A 23,773-nucleotide genomic window follows, 5' to 3' on the forward strand; every position below is an offset into this window, starting at 1 on the left:
TAGTTGTGTATCAAAGGAAGTTTTTAGAGGCTTCTAAATGTGTGCCTACAGTAATAAAAGTTTTAGTTTAGATTGGGATGCGGTTTTGAAGCGACTGCTGAGCATCCCACATGCTGTGTGCTGTGCTTTGCCTAGCTTCCCATCATGAGCCTGTCAGAGCTTGGACTCCTTTTGGAAGAAGCTAAACCCAAAGATACATGATGAGTCTGCATCTCATGTCCCAGCTTCAGATGAGCATGCAGTCTGCAGGATCAGGCTGAGTTTGCTTAAGCCCTAACCTAAACTTCTTGTGGGCATTTGACTTTGAGGAATTCTACTCTTCAATTTTCTTCATGTAAGAAAAGCTTTTCTCAAAAGCCACTGACCAGCATGGAACTAAGATTTAGCTCTATTCTGCGCGAGAACTCCTGGTCTGATCAATATTATTTGTCCGAGAGTTGATTACAGCTGGGGAGACATCTGTGCGTTGTTTGGTTTCCATGGCAAAATTAGATTTAGTTTCCATTACGGAGTCACTTAAATGGTGAATTGTAGAGATTATGAAAGCCATACTTTCTTCTTGTATGTAGGACTGTTATTTGTATACTGCAGAGCCTGAAATCTGAATGTCCAAAGTGGACAGCTTTAATTGCTTTTGCAAAAATAAACGTGCAGGCACAGTTCCAGCTGTCTAGACATACACCTTTTTACTCAGAGACAATTCTCTTTCCAGGCCTCTGCTCTTCCCAATCCGTTTAAAATATATTGTTGGAGTAGGTTTGTCAGAAGAAATGCAGTATCAAAACCTGTTATATTTGTTATTTCTGGGTTTTTGTTCACTTTTATTTTTGGCTTCTGGAGTCAGATGAGTGTTCCAGGAACATTATGTTCTCTGTCACATTTTTTTAAAATATTGAATCCCTTTGCTTATGGAAACTAGGCAAGAAGGATCTTTGACATGGAAGAAAATAGGTCTGGAACGTATTCAGAGTATTTGAGGCTTTTTCCTGTATGAATTTGGGGATGACCTATAACCTCTGACATCCAAGAACTTTCTTTAATCATGTCTGACTGGTTACTCTAAGGTCAAGAGTGGTTCATTCCCTCGTGCAGGAACTAAAGCAAAAGTCGCAGGAGGCCTGTGCTGGTGAACAAGGATCTTCTGACTGAAGTCAAGCAGAGAAAGGAAGTGTATGAAAGGTGGAAGCAGGGACAGGTCTGAAGTGTGCAGGGGTTGGGTTAAGAAAGCCAAAGTCTATCTGGAGTTGAATCTGGTGAGGGACAAGAAAAGCGTCTACATCAGGAGCAAAGAAAGATCGGAAAAAATAGAGACTACTGGCTGAATGGGGGCAGGAGACCTAGTGACAAAGGACATGGAAAAGGCCAAGGTACTCAATGCTGCCTTTGCTTTGGTCTTTACTTGTAAGACTTGCCTTCAGGAACCCCCGGTCCTTGAGATACCTCGGAAGGTCTGGAATGTGGAAGATTTATCCTTGGTGGAGGAGGATCACACTAGGAATATACAAATTGGCCATGAAGTTCAGAGGACCTGATATGATGTACCCACAAGTGTTGAGGGAGCTTACTCATGTCATTGTGAGGCCATTCTCATTATCTTTGAAAGATCATGGTGTTTAAGGGTAGTTTCCTGAAGAGTGGAAGAGCACAGATGTCACTTCGGCCTTGAAGAAGGGCAAGGAGGAAGGGGATGGAGCAGATAATCCTAGAAACCATTTCCAAACATAGAATGGATAAGGTGGTTGGAAGTAGCCTGGACTTTCAAAGGGGAAATAATTTCTGACCACTTTGCTGTATTTTACCCTCATTTCAGCGGGTATATTGGACTAGATGGTCACCACAGGTCCCTTCCAGTGCTAACTCCTCTGATATTAGAGCACGCTTGGGCAGACTGCACTGGATCCTTGTGTCTGAAATAGATGAGGCGTGAGTATGGGTGTCTGCACCCACAAGGTACATGGGCTTATTGGTCACCCAGAAGACAGTGGTTATTTCATGTTGTATAGCATGGGCTGGAAGATGTAACTTGTGCAGAGAGCTTGTTTTGTGCAAAGTCCATGCGTTGCCTCAGGTAGGCTTTTGCTCTTGCAATGTGTTTTGCTGAAGGAACAGAAGTGTGGTTGATTCCACTTTTGGGTAATGGGGCATGTTAACCTCTCAAAGCAAGAACAGACGGTTCATCTGGTTTTCTTTAGTTTAGAATTACTCTACCAAAGATAATTCCAGTAGTATTGCTTGCACTGTGGGAGCCTAAGCAATGTAGAGCGCAGTAGGTCTGAGTAACGTCCTAGGAGGATGATTAGTCACAGTTGGAGAAGCTGGTTGATAACAAGTATGTTTAGCTGTACATAAATCCAGTTGAGAGTTATTTCTGCTGGGTTACAAATTAGATTTCTATTAATTACACAGCACTGATGGTATTGTTTCATGCTGGGGGATAACCTTAAACACTGCCTTAAGTAATAGCGTGTACTTGAGAATGAAAGTTACAGGATCAAACTTGTCCTTTGAGGCATTCTTGTCATAGAAACCCACATGGCAGATAGTATAATTTTATAGTATTTTCATTTAATAGTTGCAAGTAAAATTTCGTAGCTTATAAGTATTAGTGCTTAGGAAATCTTGCATTTAATCGTGTTGGCTGAGTATTCTTGAGCGGGTAGTACTTGTTCAGCCCTACAAAACTTTCGTGCGTAATCCTTTTGCAGTTGCTTAGAAGAACAGGTGAAGAGCTAACTAACTCAGCTGGCAAAGCTAGTGCTTTAGTCCAATGCTCTCTGACCAGGTTCTTCAATATATTCCACATGAAGAAGGCTTAATGCTCTAGTGCCAAACTTGCTTACATGAAGATATTTGATGTTATATGGGTTTTTGATTTAGAAAAGTGATACAGCAATATACTGAAATCGCAACACAAACACAATATAGCAATCGTATATGCAGTTGAATCACAATACGAACATTCCCTTTACTGATCTCTATAGCATGCTCACTGTCACAGTGCTGGGTGACCCTAGTCACAGGAAAGGAACATGTGGCTTGAAGCCAGATCAAGCCCATTGCTCTCTTCAAAGGTGATCTTGCTGGGTGTTCAGTTTTTATATTCTATGTTGAGCCGAGGCATATACACGTCCCCATGTTGGTGTGGCTGGCTTTTCTGAGCTTCGTCAGCACATCATCGTTGCCTGTGTTCTCTGGGCCCTCCTCCATCAAAGGGTCTCTTTGACCAGTCACAGAATGAAACCGTGGCTTTGTAAGGCCAAGTATTGCTGATTTTATTTATTTTAAATGTGCTATGTATTAACAAATACAACAAAGGAAGGAAAAAAACCCACAAACTTAAGCCCCTGCATCTTCACTTAGGCTTCCCAATGGTATATCTGGTTTTGTTTTGCTGACGTTTTTTGGTTGTGTTATTTTTTTTTTTTTCTTTACCATTTTCTCAAGTGTCATTTTTACTTGAGAGCATGTGTTTCTGTGTCTTCCATTTTAATCTCCCAATTGCTTTCTCAGCCTTGAATTAACTAGTAACTCAGCTGAACTAGTGGAGTGCACTGAAAGGAAGAAATTACTTCTGTAGTGAATCCGTTTTTAGAACTTCCCTGAAAGTTAATATTCACATGATGTTAATGGATTTAGGATGGCATGGGTTCATTGCAGTTTATTAACTTAGAATAATTATTTCACAAGAAGGGAATTCTTAAATAAAACAGACTTCTAGATATTTTTATTTAACACCAAAAGTCAGTGACGGCAAAGAAAGGCAAAAGCCTTTACTAGAATTGTTGGTATTTGACTACCACAAATTGTAGATTTTGAACAAAACCTCACAAATAATAGAACTCCTTTTTTACATAGCGGTGAAACACCTAGGTTGTCTCAACATACTTTCCCATTCATACCATGAAGTTCTTTTTCTAGTAGATCTAAGCTTTAGTGTACCTTGCTTGGTTTATGCGAGATAGCTTTGGTGTTTTCTTCCCTCCTGCCTGACTGGGGATGGTAGAGCAATGAGGAGGATTCTCTTGCATTATTTTAGCAGTCTTGGGTTGGGAATGAAATGAGTTCCTTGATGCCAAGCATGAAGACCTGATTTCTGCAGAGGCTTCTCTCGTCCTTTTTCTACCAGCACAGATATTTTTTTCTGCCTCTGCTGAAGTGGGAGAATTGTCTTGCCAAAGTGTGCTTGTTCCTGTGCTCATGAGAGCCTTGCCTCAGCTAATGGTGGTGGGTAACGGGAGGGGAAGCCTTCGCTTCTCTGAGCATCAGGTACAAACTGGCAACAGCTGAACTTTCTGAGCTGCCCTACAGGGAGCATGCTTTATCTTTTATAGGGTAGCACATCAGAGCTATGGTTGCAGTTGGCAGCATCTTTTATTTACTTTTCATCATAGAATAGCTGAGCTTTGCAAGTTCCCTGTTTTCCTTTGTTCTCGTCCCTCTGCGTGCTCTGGAGTGCATCTCTAGTATCTATGGTAGTGTTTTCTATGAAGGCTAACTGTTGGTGTGCTTATATCATCACTAAGCTACTGATTTTCTGTTATCTGTTTGCACTACTGGCCGACTAGTTTAGTCTCCGATACGACAGAAAATAACTGGAAATAGGTTCCTGTTTTTCAGGCTGTAACAGTTGTGTACATTGTATATTTTCTCTTTATAACTGGGGCTCCTTCTGAGGTAAATGGAGAATGATTGTGTTTTCAGAGGAAAAAAAGGAAAATGACTTCATAAAACGATGACTGTCAGAAAGTGTTGGGACTGTTCCAGTTATGCCCATCAGTTAAGCTGTGAGCAGGCAGGAGGTGGGAAAGGGGACATGGCTTACAACACGCTCCTCCAACTGCTGCCGGCAAACTGTTGAGCCCATCTGCTTGAGAACATTTCAGAGACCTAGGATAAAGCACGTAATTATTGCCCCAAATACTGGAAACTACACAGCCAGATTTCAGGATGACTGAGTTTCTATATTTCAGTGATGGATGCCATCAGGAAAACTTGGGGAAGTGAAGGAATTATCAATCTAGAATAAACCTTGGGAGGGAGGGAGACAAAGAGGTAGATCATGATAGTACATTTAAAATGAAAGACTTTTCAATCTGGACTTCTAAGGAAGGGGAGAGGAGAGAGAGAAGGATGATTAAAAATTTTAAAAGGGAAAAACGGAAAAATGGCAAAGGAGGCAAGGTGTCCTTTTGGTTACGTCAGATGCCACTTGCTCAAAATTTCACCCCAGAAGGCTGCTGCTTTTCCTGTTCTCTTACCAGGTTGCTGATGAAGAAGTGATAGCTGCAAGTGAAGTGGCAATAAAGACACCCTACCACCCACACAGCATTAGCAGCATGTTCTTTTTTTTAATCTTCTTGTTTTGAATGACAATGTTTGTGTATGGCTCAATACAAATACTTATGGAAGGGTTTTAAATAAAAAATGGGAAATGTTCTGAGCATATACTGGTGCTTATGTCTGAACTGGAACAGGTGAAAGCTGCTTTCATCTTTACACGACTGTTCCTGCATTTTGAGAGGTCCCTGAGCAGTCTCATTCCTCTCTGGACCAGGGGTGGATCTGATGCTTTCCCAGAGGAGACTGTTAGCAAAGTGCAAAGAGTGGCAAGTCGGGCAGATCAGAATAGGGCATGGGACGGACTGGAGAGCCCTCATGAAGCAAAGTGGCTGTGGGTGACAACTCTGGTGAGTAACTAACTCCGCATCCTTGCACCTTCTCGGTTCTATAAATTAAGGAGGGTTTAAGAACCACCCCCCCTTTTTTTTAGGGCAGAATTCCACCTTTAACGGTATCCAAAGGACTGCAGCTGTGTCTGCTCTGCCAGTATGAAGACGGGGGTGTTTCACCCATGAAAAATGAAAAATTATTTGGTTCCCTCTTAACCTGTTTCATAGAGTAGGTGTTTTTTGAGCTGCTATGGATCTAGAAATTAAACTGGGGAGGAAAAACTTACCTGAAAAAGTCAAAGATCCCTGGTGAAGGGAGACATTTACAACAACTATGTTGTTAAAGATGCCATAGTACCGATGATGGCTGTTCTGCTGTTCAGGTACGCTGTCAGTAAAACCAAAGGTGACGTGTCAATGACTACTGTGTACATGGCTTGCTGAACATGAAGCATTTATTTATGTGAGCAATACATAAACAAGTTGCAAAGTTATACACAACATTTCTGTAGAAACAAGTTTCCTTTCCCTGCACCCAGCACACCAGTCCAAACATGGGATTAGCAACAGCTCCAGCATATCAGCACAAAGTCAACTTCCTGGAACCAACCATGCTGAAGTCTTGCCCGAACACCCAGATTTTCAGTATGCAAACAGTTAAAAATAATGACTAGTGTTTCACTACCTGCCCACAGCTGTATGTAACTAAAGAGCTTTTAATCTGCAAGTTAAACTGGATAATCTTTTTTCTCTCAAATTAAAGCATTAAAGTGCACAGCAACAGCTGTGTCTAAGTGCTCAGTGGGAAGGGCTCACCACCATCTGGGTGTTCCATTTACCCAATAAAAATAGCTCTCTGTGAAGACCAGTGCAGCAACTGATACAGAATACATGCAGACCAGCTGTAGTGCAGACACGTACTGAATTTGTTCTAACCTACAAATTAAGGAAGCTTGTTACATACATATGGAGAGCTACGATACATACGATTGTTTACAAGTATACAAAATAAATTGAACTCTGTTGTCATTAGGGACTCAGGTCTACCTGAGAAGTCCGTAGAACTCATCCAACTTCCACCGAAGCTTGAAATGCAGTCATACTGCCAGACAAATATCAGGGCTGTTATTCTTTTAGCAAAAAGTGGATTAATAACTGTACAGTAGTTAAAAAGCAGTCTTTAAAAAAAATACTGAAATTACACAAAAGGCTGTAGTAAAGTGCCTAGCAAGAATTATAAAGAACAGGAGAATCAGTGTGAGCAGACAAACACCACTGCATCCTTGCTCCCCTACCTCTTCATAAATTCTCCAGCGTGCATTGTCACAGCATCAATGTTCAATGACAATATGTCAGAAAGACCATTTTTCACTTAGCTATATAAAGTATTACTACAGAGCTTAAAGCCAAGAATATAGTCTTATCAGAAATTATACTTTGAAGCATGATTAGCTCACTCTTGTCCATTGTCTATACAGTGAGAACTGCCTCAAGATCCTTCCGAGAGTGCTCTTCACAGAGGCACCGCTCACACCCCTCCTGAGAGCTGCTGAACCTACAGCTCTCTGGCTCAGAGCTGTTCAACACTGACCTCCCAGCCACCCTCATTTCTCTCTCCCCTTCTCCTCCCTTCAACAGCGTATGTCTCCTACACCTCCAGCAGTTTTCTGCTAGAGGGACAGCCGCTGGCTACATCAAACCTGCAGATTATTTAGGGCTATTGTGCTTTCTAAGTGTGACTCCTGAGACACGGAGAAGCCAGGCATTTCTCAGTGCCCTTACCCTGTCCTTTCTCTACATTGATCCCCAGCCTCATTGAGAGCTCTTGGAGCCCTGGACACAGTCACGTATTAGAGAGGCCCATTTCCATTATGAGTTTTCCTGGGGAAGAAATCTGTACTTTGTCTTTATGTAAACATATGGAGTAAGTTACACTGAACGTGAATTTCAACTTTTTACTCATTATTTTCAAATGCGTGCTCCATGACAAACTACCCTGTGACTGTGTAAAAAACACAAAAACAAACCACCAAGACTATACAGATAGAGAACTTGGAAGTGTTAAAAAATATATTTTCCCTCTTCCCCCTTATCCCTTGACAAGTTAGCCTTTACGCAAATGCTAATACGAGGTAAGCTGACAGAACAACACTGAATAAATAGCTGCAAAAACTTTTGGTTGCTAGATGTCTGCAGGCATCATGTAAACTGTATGCTACCTCCATGCTAGTTTAAAAAAAAAGGTGTTTACATCAAGGGATCCATATTCTGGCACTTCTGGCAAGAAACAGATGTTTTCAGGCTGGTAACATTTTGAAAAAAAAAAAGTAGTAAAATAAATGCATTTTTCCTCATTGGGAAAAAAAAAAAAGCCACATTTGTGCTCCACCAGCTATCACTGAAGTTGTATACCCAGGAAAGACAAATTTTAAAGTTACCTGCCTGTAGAAAAGTTACTGATAAGATTTTTGCTTTCAGAAATCTGTCAGTCCCGCTGCCAGTTTTCTAGACAAACAACTGGCATCTTTACACTGTGAACAAACCTGCTAAGTGACTAAGGTTTCACAACAGAAGTACTTTTCTGCTTCAACTGAACTGAGCTTAATCTGAGAGGTTTTCACTTTTTTTTTTTTGACTAGTCTTTTTATCTAGCCACCTAGAAAAAATAACTAAGTTTCTCCTACGGTTGTTCTCAGAATAACAATTTGCATTTAAATGTAAACACTGATACCATAAATGTAGTGTATACAAAAGGCACAAGACAATTAGATTTATGTCGCTGAAACTTCCTTGACTTTGAAAGATGATAAAGCATCTTTTATTATCCAGCTGGTACACTCTGATCCTAAGAAAGCTGCCAGTTCCTAACTTAACCTAAGGGGGTTTCCTACGTGCAGCAGCTTGGCTTTTTGGTATTGCAATCAAACGTTCATAGTTCTGTAAATGCAAATATCACAAGTCATAACAGTAAGTGTCCTTGATTGTACACGATATTTGTTAAACTATGCAGTAAGAAAGGCAGTGTCTTAAAGAATAAGTGGAAAAAAAGAAATCTGAGACAACTATTGATTAATAAGCAACTAGGATCTTGAAAGACAGTGGCCCTCAGGAACACAGGTTGGTAAAATCATTTTGGATCAAAGTTAAGTGTCAACATTCATTTCCCGAAGGGGATAATGGCTGCAAATAGGACAATAAAATCCCCATTTCATAGCACTGCCCTGTGCGGCTCCCACCAAAATCCCCAGCTGGCCAGCTTCATTTATGTATGAGCCATCTGAATGCAGGCTTTTTATGGCTCCATTTACCAGTGACCCACTGTAGCATTCAGTTAACAAAGGAGTGTTTTCCCCCCTCTGCAGCTTTTCAAAATACTGGTAGTGCAGATCTGAGCGAAAACGGAGCTTTTGCAATAATGTTTTCCAAAAATGATCCAAAAATAGACACTTCACTTGGGTCTCCTCAACTTCAAAAATTGCTTATCAAGGGCTCAAACCAAAATACAGTCCACCAAACCACTAAATTATTTGTAATCGACACTGGCTGTTTTCCCAATTCATAAAGCCAGTAGTGCAACAATTTGATTTTAAAGTTAACTACTTACAGCAATTTGAATTAACGGGTGAATTTCCAAAACCAAGGCAAGAACACAGACTGATATGTAAGGAGGTCACATTTTTCTTCTGCTGAATATCCAAGTAAAACAAGCCATTGAATTTTTACAATAGTAAACTCAGACGCCTTTTTTTTTCTTCATTTCCTAATACTCAGAATCATCCTTTGTCATTCAAAACCAGTAATTTTAAGCTGAAACATTCTTTATATGGTTCAGAAATAGTATGTTTAGTTTCATGGTTCAAGCAGTGACATGGAGACAGCTAATCGTCTGTCAGTCTGTTTTCTGAGCACGTCCACACAGGAGCAGCTGGCCTACAGGGCTGATACGTGGAAGAATGCATCTTCCTTCCAACAACAGCTTTTTCTTGAACTGGAACAGAACATCGATCACAAAATACATTAACAGAATTGAAGAATACTTAAAAATTAAGTTATTGCAACAGGTCTCATCAACTCAAAGAGGAAAGTGAACAACAGCTGAATGGAAATCTGACCCTGAAGAGGAACACGGTAAGACTGTTCAGAGTTTTGTTATTAGTCCACTTCAGGATGACAGTGATTAAAAACCGACTACATAGCAAGCAGGCTACCAGTTTATAAAATGAAGTGAGCTATTTTGAGGGTACTTCCAGGTACCAACATCATTAAAAAATGATTCTCTATTACATTAGTGTAAACCACTCTCAGTAATTAGTCCTCTGATTAACTATAAAGGATTACAGGATACAGGATATTGAACATAACCTTAATTGGGACAGAAATTCAAATTACTAACAAACTGGCAGGGGCTGTGGACTGTATTTTTCATGTCAAAGATTAAATTAGTTGGTTTGGTTGTTATGACTTCAGCATTTTTATTAAAGTATTCTGTTCACTCCCTAGGAACAGACAGACTCAAATACTGACAGTAAAATAATGAAGTTAAATGCAACATAGCTAAAAAAAAAGGTGAAAAACTTCTTAATATAAGAGCTCTTATTCCAAGAACTGTATGTCAGCTACCTATATATACACAGAGTAATCTTAAACTAGCTTTGCTGTTACATCTCTAGAAAGTCTTTTAAGTGCCACATAGAAATACCTCAGACAGAGCTAAGGGTACAATCAAACTGGCACTTACACTCGTGCCAGAGAAATGATCTGTCCTTAGCTACTGCCCTTTGGAGATGTGCATGCAGTCCGAGACAAAACTGCCTTCCAAACCTCTTTATGTGGTTTAAGAGTTACGTCCATTCTTTGAAACATAACCTCCTCTGAAGCTGGGCTGTCTTTAAAAAAAACGCACTTCTAAATGGATGCTCTCAAAAAGAAAACAAACAAACAAAAACACCCCACAAAAAACCCAAACCAAACAAAAAACCCACCCCCTAAAACTTTGGGGATGGGGTAATCAGACTACAAACACAAATCTGTTACTTTGCCTGACTGGACTAAAAGAAAAAAACAAAAAAAACCAAAACCAAAAAACCCCCAACAAACAAACAAGAAAAAAAAACAAAACCCAACCAACGAACAACCACAAAACCCCCTAAAAAATAGCAACATATTTTTATCAAGTTAAACAGCTTGAAAAAAAACCTTTCTTACACCCTTGCAGCACGATGAGAACAATCACCGACTACGTTTGACATTCAGAATAAACTGAATGGCAAAGTTCTGATAAAATGTACACAGGGTTCAGAGAATGATTTAAGTTTAAAGGTTATTACTTGAGTAAATAAAATGTTGGGACCTTTGAGAGTAGAACTCCAACCTGATAAAACTAGTTGCAAGTAATGATATTTATGTAACATAATTAAAAAATTGTTTTCTTTAAAGCTTGTCTCCAGTGCTTTATTCTTGAGCAATGACCATATGTAAAAGACATGAAACTAACTGAAATTGAGTAATTTATTCTTTTTCAGAGGCTGTTGTTTTGTTGAAACAACTGATGGATTAAACAGGGCAGCAGCATGTCATTTTACATTTTGAACTAAATCTTAGAAGTGAGAGTTTAGATTCTATTAAGAAAATCTACATAGAGCAGCTAAAATTGCAGACTCCAGCTGAGTTTCATTTCCTCATCTCTTAACTCTCTTCATCTGACACCCACATTTTCAACACTTTAACACTTCACACCATCATCAAGTTTGTAGATGTACCTATATCTGGAACCATCTGTGTCTTCATTCACCACTAAACACAAAACCAGAATGTAAAGGTCAAGAATTTTCTCGTTTCTCTGATGAATCCAACTGAACTTTTGGGACCTTTTTGGTAAAAGCTACAGGCCACCTGGTGGGATCTGCACACCGACTATTTTTATTATCTGCCTTGACAGTGCAATGCCAAGCCTGATGGGCCTAATAACAATCGCCGCAGTTCTCTGATGACTTTCCAGGCCTTCCACTTCCTCCAGGAGTGACCGAGAGCAACGTGACAGCCGTGACAGCATGTCCAGGAGTCATGTCACACACAAATGAAGGACATCCCCTTGAGACACTTTTTCAGGCTGACTGAAAGGGTACTGCCAGTAGCAGCGATGGAAATGACCTTGCTGGAATGACTTGTCCAATGTTGTTGGAAAAATTGTAAACTATTTGGGTTGGAGTAAAATTTTTTATCCAGCTTTATATATGAAATAGTTGATTTTCATTAAGCTTTGGTGGAGTTAGAAATCTTGAAATACAAAAGTGAATATGGTGATCAGTTGGGTACATTCCCTCCAAGTCAATTAAGGTTTCCTCGTCTTATGTACATAACAGAATTTACCAGCTGCTTCTCAAACACGCCTTCTGAGAAGTCTATGTTGCAAGATATCAATGCAAGAAATCAAAAAAATCTCAGCTGTGAGACAATAGGTGACTAAATGATCAGGAAGTCACATGGACACCTTTTGTCTTCAGTAGGCAACACCTTCTTGTTATTAAATAGGATGCAGCTCAGTACCTGGCACAGAGGAACAAGCTGCTAATAGTTTTACAAATTAGAATTAATCTTTTTTCCTTCATCATCTGATAGACCTTTACCTGCTATAGCAGACCAAACTATGGTCTTTGTGTTGTGTTTAGAACTAACTTCATTTTCAAACTTAACTTCACAAATATTTACTGCACAGCTTGCATAGTCACAATTTCATTATCTTTCTAAAGACAGGGAATAATAATATTTTGGAATATTACCTAAAAGCAATGAGTATAAAGGTTAAACTATTTTGCAGACACGAGACATCAAGAAATAGGAGGTTCAGTTTAAAACTTTGAATTCATGTGTTGCTAGTCATGGTAAAAACCATTAAACTGAAAAAAATAAAACATAGGAATTGCTTTAGTAATGTTCTTCTGTGCATTCTTCAAGTGGTAAGGAATCATGGAATAACGTATTAAGTAGAGAGAATATTAACATACCTTTCCTTACATAATCAGATGTTTATTTTAAGGGAAATTAGGTTTCATTTTCCATGGTTAGTGCAGGATTGCTCATACCTGTAAAGACAAAAAAATTTTATTTCCACAGGAAAAGGTCACATGTTTACTCCAGCAAATAATACAACCTTTAAATAACAATTCATCTTAATGCCATTCCACTATTACCCAGTCTGTTCCTGTCTTGTGTCCATTACATGACTTTTCACTAGTTGTAACAAGGTGTCATCACATTCTGCTATGAGCAATTTGTCACCAAAAGAATTCTCAGGCTCAGCCTAAAAGATAATTAGCACCTACTGGTGTTAGTGTTCTCAGTATCTCTCAGTCAGGTTTAACTGGGAAGGGCACAGCAGCTGGACACATGGAACCTCCTACAAACATGCATTTAAAATAAGCTTCATTAATTTTGGTTTATGAATACAAACCAAGTGACCTGGGTCATTTTTACATTATATCCTCCAAAACTAGTTTATTACAAAACGAATTATTGCAGCATAAATCAATTCCTTACCAACTTTGCCATTTTCAGCCTTTGCACTAGTTTCTGACCAAGATGATGTATCCATAAGAAGGTGGCTCTGGGAATCACGCAACGGCTTTGCAGGAAACAGGTGGTTCTCACTGTAATGCCAATAAAATTGTAGTAAATTGCAGTAATTTTCATTATCTTACCACGCATTACAAACAGTTTGTCATACGCAGTATTTTCCCCACCTGACCTTGCTTCATCTTTTTCACACTTTTATCATTACATACATTACATTGTAGTTGTTACAGATGCAAGCACAATCTAAAAAGCAACTCCCTAGCACAGAACAGGGAAACATTCTGATTTTTCCTTTGACAGCTATTATATATTAATACATGTACTTCAGTTCCAAATGCACTCTATCCATATTCTCTCCCACTACAACAAACCCAACATGATAAACAGTGGAGAGAAAACCTCCAAAATCTCTTACCTAATATAAGCAATAAAATTTAAAACATCAATAATTACCTAGCTGAAACGTAATGTATTTCCTTCATGAATAAAAGATTGTCAATACGATTCCATTATCATTTCTTAGTCACATACCCAAGTCTACTATATTTCTCACACTCTTCATTACATACTTGTTGCAAAAAAATTACAATAGGAAACACTAGGCTATTATATTTATTTAGTTTAAGAAGCATCTGCATACTTTTCACACTTTAAAGATGTCATATCCTGAAGGATAAGAAGAAAATATATCCTGTTATCAGCAGAAACAAAACATGTGCATTTAATATGCAGCTTCCGTGCTCTGTCTCAAGTGCCAAGGCCTGGGATTCCCTTAAGTGAAGCATCTTTCACCAGATAGGAAGAAGGAGCAGCCCTCCCCCAAAAGCCTGGCAAGGTAACCCATCTGTATCACAGGCAGGCCCACTGACCATCTCCTACGTACGCAGAACAGAATATTGCTGATACTGAACGTTAGGCCACTGAACCAAGACGAAGCACAGCACAGGAAAAAATCCCCAGCATATTTCCATAAATTTAAATATAAGTCTGAGGACTAGCTGAATTACAGCTTAGCTTTTTAAAATTTGACTTGTATTTTTTAATAGGAGACTCTTCATTTGCTTACCACTTTGAAGTATGTTATATATGGTTCCATTTATATGTGCACTGGAAAAAACCAGAATATCAACTATTTGAAATAAGAAACAAAAAGCAGATTACTTTTTGGATGTTGAATTAAGACCACCAGGTGTGGAAGCTTGCTCAGGATCCTGATTAACAAGGCAAGTTGGGAAGGAGCAACCATCCCCTAGGCTGAAAAATCCAGAATTAGTGTCATATACAGAAAAAAAATGCTTCCAAGAACTGTTTGGTATTTTTTCTAAAGTGAATACTACCATATCTTATTTCAAAAAGCTAACCCCCTCACACCCTGTGCATCCTGATTATTCAACAGTTTCAACAAATGAAGCATTAAAAATTGAGCATACCTTGAAAACACCGGCACCAACCAGTATTTCTTCTCATCACCAAACACCTGCCTTAGGTTTTTGCTGAAGCCCAGGCTAAAGCCGTTCTTGTCTGTTCTATGACGAAATATGGGAGCTCTGAATACCTCTTAAAAGGAAAAAATTAATCAGATTTCTTCACAAGATAGTACATTTAAGTTTCATGTTGGTATTTAGGCAATTGCACCGGTGATACCACCACATAAGAGGAACGACCGTGCTACTCAAGTGGCTGAGGAAAGCTACTCCACTCCTGAAAGCCAAGGGCAGGGCTGGGCAGTCACTGTGTGAGCAGAGCAAGTCCGATGGCTGAGGAAGGATGAAGTCTCTTCCACCCTCCTCTCTTATCAAGGCAAGGAAGAGTGAGCAACTCACTTTTTAAGAAGGTCTGATATGTTATAAGATTTTAGCATGTGACCATACCACAGGGAGCGTTCAAGAAAGAAAAAAACTTAGACAAGGGTTTACTACAGTAAGAGTACTGAAGAAAAGCTTAACCTGCTTCAGTAGTAAGACTGGCTTTTCACACACGGGGGTATGAAAATATTCTGTTTTTACAGCTGCATAAAGAAATCACTTTACTTGTAGATCCATATTATTCCCCATGGACATTCAACCTAACTTGCTGGAGAAGAGAGCTAAATATAGCTTCAAGTGTTGCAAACTGCCTGAAGCACAAAACTCATTCACTTTCCACCAAGTGACTGATGGCCATTTAATTCCCTTAATTGGCCACATATAGCAGGCAAACTATGTGCTGACAGTACAGCTCACACAAATCATGGCGGAACCGTGCAGAGATCGTCCTTCTGCAGTAAATCCTCAGCTATGAACTGCTGGAAATCACCTTTGACATGTAGTGTGCATTAGTTATGAGGTGTTTTAAAGAAGAGGGAAGGGAAAATAGAGATACTCTTTTAGAGGTCCATGTTAGACTAGGAAATCAGCTCCCAGGATGATTTAAGCACAGTCACACTTAAAGTTGTCAGCAGCTTCATTACCGAAGTATTGCATGTTTAGGGTTTCACGTATTGAGGAATTTCCCAAAGTAAAATGGGAAGATGAGACAAACGGATCTTTTTGAGCAGCTAAGTGTACAGAAAACCTGGTATATTAACAGCACGGAATTAAATTAGCTTTAAAACCATGAAATGTTGAATTAGAAGTGTAAGACATTATAGTTACCTTCGAACAATATTTTTTGCACTAAAATGATAAGAACAGTTTATAAACAGAATACTTAATTACTTCCATTTATTTAAGCATCATTAATGAAACTTTTCTCCACTTACAACTGGAGTGAACAAATTTCTTCCAACACTTAATTTCTAAGGAGATGATTTTTCAGAATACTGAAGAAACCCACAAACCCTAGAGAAATCTTGACGTAAACAAGCTTTCTTCCAATGATATATATTAAAAATTTTCCATTAATCATCTACATATTACTAAATCCCAAGAGAATGAGAAAAAAGCAGATCAATTCATTGGCTTGCTCTAATTCAGCTTACATCAACCGAAAAGCATCTAGAGAATAAAGTACTTCAATGAATATATCACAAATTGGTATTATTCTAGTCTGGGATATAGTATAGAACAGGCACTCAAATCTTCTGCACCTACTTCTACTGTTGTTTTTTAAGATTTATAACCAGACGAACATGCATTCAGGTGGTGGGAAATCCTGGCTTAACACTGATATTTGATGCAGTTATATATACACTCCCATAGCAGAGGTACAAGCCACCTTCTTTGAGGTTTTTTAAATTAACTCATAACACGTTCTCCTTTCTATGCATCTTTGATTATGCAGTAGACAGGACCCACAACTGTGAAACTGCCCTTCAGATCTCTGTTCAGTTACTACTAAATATAGAAGCACTGCCTTAAAGTCTGTTCTTCTGTATCAGATCATTCTGTGACACTGGCTCTTTTTGCTCAGTCATGTTGATCAAAAATAACAAATGCAAGGCCACCATCAGCCTACCTTATAGATTTTTGTTTTTTTCTCTCCTTGCCTCCAGTACAGGCAAAGTTTTGGAATTAACAACTGCCTTTCAGAGCTTTTAAGCAAAATTATAGCCAAATTGAACAGAGGAACATTGGTTCCGCAGGAGGCAAGGGTGGGAATGAAGCGCTGGAGCCACTGCCCTGAGACACCACATCACAGGACTCGGACCTGGGGAATGCCAAACAAGAAGCACTTGTGCAAGCATCCATTAGTGTGTCCAATATTTATCACAAAGTGAACTCAATTTATGTTTCTAAATTTATTCCATTTCTGTTAACAAGCTGCAGATGGGAGGAAGAGGATAAGTTCATTAATAGCTTGGTCCTTTGGGGCAGGAGAAAAAGCATCAGAAATTCTGGGGAGCAGCAGAACTGGGGAGTCAGTACTGGACACTGCCAGACCTGGGAACTTCCAAACAGGATCCAGGAACCTGCAGAGGATCGCCCACTGTTTCCATTAACCTCATACATACAATATACATCTATTATTTATTTCTTGCTGTCAAACACAGAAGCATTAAATACGCTTACCTAATGTAGACTTATTCTTGCTGACAAGCCAACAGTGATACCCAAAGAGAGAAGAGAGACTGACAGAAAACATAGCTGCAGCAAAGAATAAAAACATGATGTGGAACTTGGCTTGAGTATCAGGAAGGCCATTCTAAGAAAAAAAAAAAAACAACACAACATGCCGTTAGAATTGGGGAAATAGCTGTTTAATTTGATTATTAATAATCCTCTATTCAGCCAAATCAAATTCAGTGCAGACACAAACATACCACGCAACAAGGGTCTGAATAAATGAATTATACACCTTCTATGTACAGACGACCATGCAATTAGGTTGTTGACAGCATCTAAGTTAAACAAATGGGCTCTTTCCTGAGAAAGTATAAATACAGACAACAAGAACCTGCAATTTGGATCCGAACTTTGAACTGTCTTTCAGAGAAGAATAATCTTTACAAAAATTATCTTGTTTAATGAGCCTTTTCCAAACAATCATATAATAGCATGAATAATGTACATCTAAGAAGGTAATATCCTAAGTTGTGAATGCAGATAATCATAATTAAAATACTGGAAAATTTCTCTGAAGCTTTTTCATAGCATAGCATTAAAGGAATTTAACAAAACCTATGTATAATTTAAATTTCCTTGTAAAATATTTTCTAAGTAATTGCATACTTGTACTACACAGCTTCAAAATAATGTAGGAATAAGTGAAATTTCATAACCTGTGATAAAAGGAAAAAGGTAGAGGGCTATGGTTATTAGATAAACTTTTGTGCCCCATATTAGGAGACACTAGACTACTATGTAAAGCCCCAAATCTTAGACTTCTCGCACAGCAGTAAATTCATAAGCTTAAAGACAGTATGTACTTACTGTCCAAAACTTGATAAAATACTGTAAATCCGTTGCAGCAATGAAAAGGCAATACAGTAGAGAGTAAGCCAAGAATAGAAGAAAAAATTTGTAATTGGAGAATCCTACACAGTTGTTCACCCTGACAAAAAAAAAGTAAAAATAAAAATGTAACGTGAAGATTTGCTTTCATCCAATTTAAAATTAAACATATTTACTCTAAAAAAGTTAATATCAGCATGTAAACAAGTTTTGCTTCCTACCTGTGAATGTCTCAAGCTACTCAAATGTATTTAGTTTCAACTCTCAAATTAGTGTAGAAATTGTAACTTTAGCATCTAGAAGTGCAGGACAAGTGATTGCAACTATTCTCTTCTTTAGGGAGACAGTGATGGTAATCAGAATAGGGCTAAATCTTAAAATTCCAAATAAACTTTCACTGTACAATACTGTTATCCATCCTCAGGGTGGATAGTTTTGTTTGTTTGCTTTGCTTTTACAAAACATGCCACCTTGGCTAAACATTAAAATTAGCATTGCCACTTCAACATGCAGCAGTAGCTAAGCACTGATATTAACTACAATTAAGATGGACTCACAGGAGATTGTTCTAATTAAAAAAAATCCCAGAAGAGATGTTTCTAAGATCATCATGATTCTAATTACAAAGTGAATTTACAATTCTCCACAGTGAAGTGTCTTTTTCATTCAATATGTTCAAGTTAGCTATTTCATGATAAACTGCAAAGTTTCTACGATAACCCTACTTTACTTTCATGGTATTTCTTTTATGACAGTTTTTAATTTATGACACTATTTAGTGAGAAAAGAAATACAAAGTGAAATGTTATTCACCAGAGAGGAAATTTCTTGAATCAAAGACAGATTTCTTTCTCATTGTTCTTTTGCACTACTGCATACGATACACACATTAAAACAAACTTTCATAAATTATCCTGCTCCTCTCAGTTTTGACAAAGCCCCAGACTGAGCGGTTCTAACTGGAAGAGAATAGTTCATCAAAAGCTTAAAAGAGAAAGTAAACACCAACATTTTATAATTGTACAAGTTAAACATGTAGTATCAAATCATAAAACCCAAGAATGGTGGTTGGGTTTGAAGTCTAACATTTTGAGGGAAAGTAAAACTGACAACAATGTATCAACAACTGGCTAAATAATGGTGTGCTGTTGCAGTCAAACATTCATACAGAAGAACATCCCAGCTTAACAATTTGGTTACAGATAACATTTAAAACATTTAAAAGCTATTTTACTGAAAATGCCAGGTAAAAAACCAACAACAACAACAAAAAAACTCACAAAGCACTAAAGGTGATGCAACTCAATTAACAAAAAGCATTACAGAATTAAGGAGAATCTAAATTATTTTTTGATAATCCAAAAGACAAAGCAGAGATGTTTCAAACAATTCCTAAGGTCTTTCTAACGCACCTTGTTAGTATTAGAGTTGCTATATTTTGGGTGATGCCTCAAGCCATCACATTCCTGCCTGCAGCTCTACCAACAGTATGAGTAGCAGGAGCACTAGCACAGAAATTACTTATGCTATTATTTCTGCATCACTTAAACCTTTTAGAGTAGTGACCGGGCAATTGGCATTAAATATTTCCATTTCTCAGAGCACTTCCATTATTGCAGGAGTGATAGCCAAAATAAAGCCTCCCAAAAAGTAGAAGACAGCTGACCTGGGGCTAGGACATGACTACCATCTTACTACCTCTGCCTTCCAAATGCTCTTACTTTCCCCAGGGTATTTTTACCTGTCTTCTCTCCAGAAATCCTTCTCCTCGTAGAACATTAAAATAGCAATTCCCGTTACTGTTTGCCTGCTCTCCCTAAGTATCACATGGGTTCTTTCTCCCTTCTTTGCCACCAAACTTGCTTCCACCAAGATGAAAGGCAAATCGGGATCTAATGATGTTTTCAGGGAGGCTAAACCCCACCCATTATACTGATTATACCCTTACTTTTGTAGGTAAAATAGACATGGGATATTTCCCAAAGAACCCTTGAATACAGGCCTTTAAAGGAAACTATAATGTGTGATCAGCATCTGTGCACGTAGTTAATATTTTCAGGGTGAACAAGTAACTGTGGACATCCACTCAGCTTAGGAAAAATAAAGCAAGACAATATCTCTTTTTCTAGTGCATTTCTGTTACTTGGAGTACAAAAGGAACAATCCCCTAACAAGAAGTGTTACATGTCTTGCAAGTACCTTCTCCACTTTTTCTTTTTGCACCAATTGCTTATTAGATGAAAAACAATGAGCAGTGTAAATACTCTCTTGAACTGGGTATGTTATGATTTTTGGATATGAAGAGTGTGCAAACAGGTAAAATAAGCAAATGCTACTGAGAGGAAAATGGAGTTTACTTTTCTAATGGTCTATGCCCTTGTGAAACACTACTTCACTGCTCCTTTATACAAACTTTAGTGTTCCATTTATGATTTGTTGTTTGATGCAATGGAATTTTATTCTGAAATTGAAGTTTACATAAAGGACATTTTCATGTACTCAACAAATCTCAAAATGCATAACTCAAAAAAATCCTAAACACACCATAAAGCTTATGAGAAGCATGTATAATACTGAATAATAATAGTAATATTGAGACTTTTCATTGATATCTTGTCAGAAATAGCCTGACAGCTATTTTTCTTATACCTTTCTAAAAGACAGCTTTAAGAAGGCTGAAAAAAGGAAACAGCCTTTTTTTCTTACAAGAAATTTGTTCATTATTCAACAATTTATCTGTATTCGTTTTTTTACAACAAGTGCACTACTAACACTAAGCATCACCAAGTTTCACATGCCAGTCGATATCCCTACAGCAAAAAAAGATGTAGAAACTAACTATACTATATTGTTATGTATTTCTTTCAGCTGTATCTACCATACAAAATAAGGGGGAATTGTTAAATCATACTGCATTATGTCAGAGGCTGTAGCCAGGACCAAGACGAACAGGAGGAGTACAGCACCCTTTCCTTCTCCAGGACAGAGTCCCCTCTGCCCAGAAATTTGATTTAAGAAGGTCAAACCAGCTGCTTAGAACTATCTTCCATTCAGTTCATCCTGTGCAGGAAATTCTTTGCTGATCAGTTTCATGCAGTGATGAACTGCATGTCCTCTTAACTTGGACCTTACTAAACAATTATCTTTAATCATTTCTGTGAGGTAGATGCCAAACTGACATAAAATGAATTACACGTCCTGCCTACCCACTGATTTCAAGGGCTGTTGAGAAAAGACAGGAAAACAAAACCGCTGTGCAGGCTCACACAGCAGCAAAAGGAGGAAGGGTGGGAGGGAGAGGGAGAGAAAAAATGAAAGAAAAAATGGAAGAAAACAAAGAACTCATAAAAGAGCTAACTTGCTGTTTCCAGCAAGCCCACTCAAGCTGTCCTGGGAGCTCTACTAAGGGGAACAAGGTGCAGTCCTTCCTCTTTGGTTTTTAACCTAGGGTAATATTTCATCATTCAGTGCAACTAAGCTACAATAATGCTCAAAGTCCATAAAGAAAAGATACAATTCTTAAAAGTAGTTTTCTTACTGATCGGAAGTCTACCTCATCCTAACTGTTAAAATATGGCGTTATCTAACTCAAAAGGTCTAAGAAAAACCATGTACGAACTTCTTCCCGCATCTCACAACTAGGAAAAGAGGACATATAAGAAGTAGCTCCAACTGTCCTGCAAGACCAGTAACTTCATATAAGCATCTAACTCTAGAATAGTGAAGCATCACCTTCATAACAGGCTCCTCAGGAGTTTATTTTACCAAATCAGAAGTAACAAAAGAAAACAGATAGTACACTCACCATGGGCAATGATGATCCATTTTCAAAATGCATCTTACAAAAACAGAATTCCAAGCATTGCAAAATGCAAAAGAAAAAAAAAGTTAGAAGCAGAGGTACATGTCAGATTTAAATCACTCACATACAGATTAAGAACTGCCCATATGTACTACTGGTCACCTAATCTATTTATTAAAGATGCCTATTTAAATTCACATAAGACAATTTACCTTCAAGTAAACCGTAGGCAACCCAATCCCAAAACAATTGTTCTTTCAGGAAGTGATGTAATAAAATGCTACCTACAACTTCAGTTTTAGGATTTGGTCCTCAGTCTGAATAGGTTTTTTAACTATTGTTTATGCTCTGATAGAGACTTAGAAACTGAGCTAATTCAATTATTATATACTTAGTAAGGCAACTAGATATATTTCAAAGTATATACACATGAGGTTTTTAAGAACTTACCTTGTATGAAAAATCCTAAACATTTTTTGCAATAAATTGCTCCCCATTAATAAAACATCCAAAAGAAAATCAGTTATAATTGAAGCCAGTGAATTTTGAGAAGGACAAGATTAAGGTATTCTGCAAATACATTAGCTAATGGCAGTCTTCAAATTTCACTCATATTTCATAGGATAGCACAGGTCACCCTTTTTATCTACCCTGCTCAGACATGAGATCATTCCCATCTTACACGGCCACTATCTTCCCATAACACACAACCAAGATCCTCTTTCTGCCTCAACTCAGTTAATCTTTCAGTGCCTCTGCTGTTTTGCTGGACAAAATGGAAAGTCTTCTCTCCCTCACAATCATGTTGGAAGGTTTGATGCATTATCAGCTGAAGAGTATTTGGAACAGCCTCAAAGCTAAGAATAAATCAATGTTTGAGGAAGCATCTTCTCTTAAAGTTAGAAATCTAAGCCACTGGGGGCAAGAGTGGAGAAACACAAAGACATCCAAGCTAACTGGAGAAAGGTCAGAGAGAGGAACAGCTAAAGGAAAGATTAAATTAGAAAGCAATTAGACTTCTAGGGAATATGGAAGTGAACTTCCTTTTGTGTTAGACAAACAAAATTTTATGGCTTCAGTTAGAAATGGGGGATGCTTGGTTGTTTCTTTCTTTAAACACAAATAACCTGCAAGTTAACCAGTTAAAAACAGGATATTAAGTTTATTACCTCAGATAAGATGCAAGTGACATCACGATTAGCTTAAGATGGGTAGTGACCTTTTTCAGACTCTAACAAAAGCAGCAATTTTTTGTTCATCAGCTATTTTTGGTTACATTCTTATGGAAAGTTCTTCATTAATATTAATAATTTTAACCATTACATGTAGGATGTGTAAGACCACATAATCCATGTTGGCATCAAGAAAGCCATCAAATGAATTAGAGTAAGTTACAGACTTCCTTCCAACCTCGTATTCTATGATTCCTTAGAAATAAATACATTAAAAAAAAACTAAACCTAAAAAAAATCTAAGAAAAAAAACCTTATCTGCCAAAACATTAAATCTGAAAAAACTAAGCATCAAAAAATAAAAGCTTTTGTGACAACAACAAAAAAAATCCATTTATTCAGAAAACCACTTATTTAAAATATTTTCTTACTTGTCGCATACAGAGCAGTGATGGCAACGATCTGGTTTTACAAGGTGGCATCTGTCACAGTATCTGATTGCTAAAGAAAAAAGGTCTAAGATTAGATCTCAACGTACAGTTACACATTTTGATTCTCAAGTCTGCTCAGAAGTAAATACTGGAAGCTCAGTCCAGCAGAACTCCCAGGAAAGCGTCTCAGCATGATCAGAAGCAGTTGCAGAATACTGAAGCATTCTTTATGTACTTGCAAGGCTGAATTTAGCAG

At 38.0% G+C, this 23,773-nt stretch overlaps 1 protein-coding gene across 1 annotated transcript in view; it reads right to left on the bottom strand.

Annotated features, from left to right (window-relative positions):
- Positions 1-6,149: 6,149 nt before the first annotated feature.
- Positions 6,150-23,773, bottom strand: part of ZDHHC2 (zinc finger DHHC-type palmitoyltransferase 2) — a 35,655-nt gene continuing 18,031 nt past the window's right edge. Inside the window, exons 5-13 of the mRNA XM_065634394.1 lie at positions 23,518-23,587; positions 21,918-21,950; positions 18,092-18,212; positions 17,231-17,363; positions 14,672-14,798; positions 14,403-14,495; positions 13,206-13,315; positions 12,674-12,751; positions 6,150-9,657 (exon numbers count right to left, since the gene is read on the bottom strand). Coding sequence (XP_065490466.1) covers positions 12,711-12,751; positions 13,206-13,315; positions 14,403-14,495; positions 14,672-14,798; positions 17,231-17,363; positions 18,092-18,212; positions 21,918-21,950; positions 23,518-23,587 — 728 coding nt within the window. The 3' untranslated portion in view covers positions 6,150-9,657; positions 12,674-12,710. The remainder of the gene's footprint in view (positions 9,658-12,673; positions 12,752-13,205; positions 13,316-14,402; positions 14,496-14,671; positions 14,799-17,230; positions 17,364-18,091; positions 18,213-21,917; positions 21,951-23,517; positions 23,588-23,773) is intronic.

This window comes from Caloenas nicobarica, chromosome 4, assembly GCF_036013445.1.
Source record: "Caloenas nicobarica isolate bCalNic1 chromosome 4, bCalNic1.hap1, whole genome shotgun sequence".
NCBI lineage: Eukaryota > Metazoa > Chordata > Aves > Columbiformes > Columbidae > Caloenas > Caloenas nicobarica.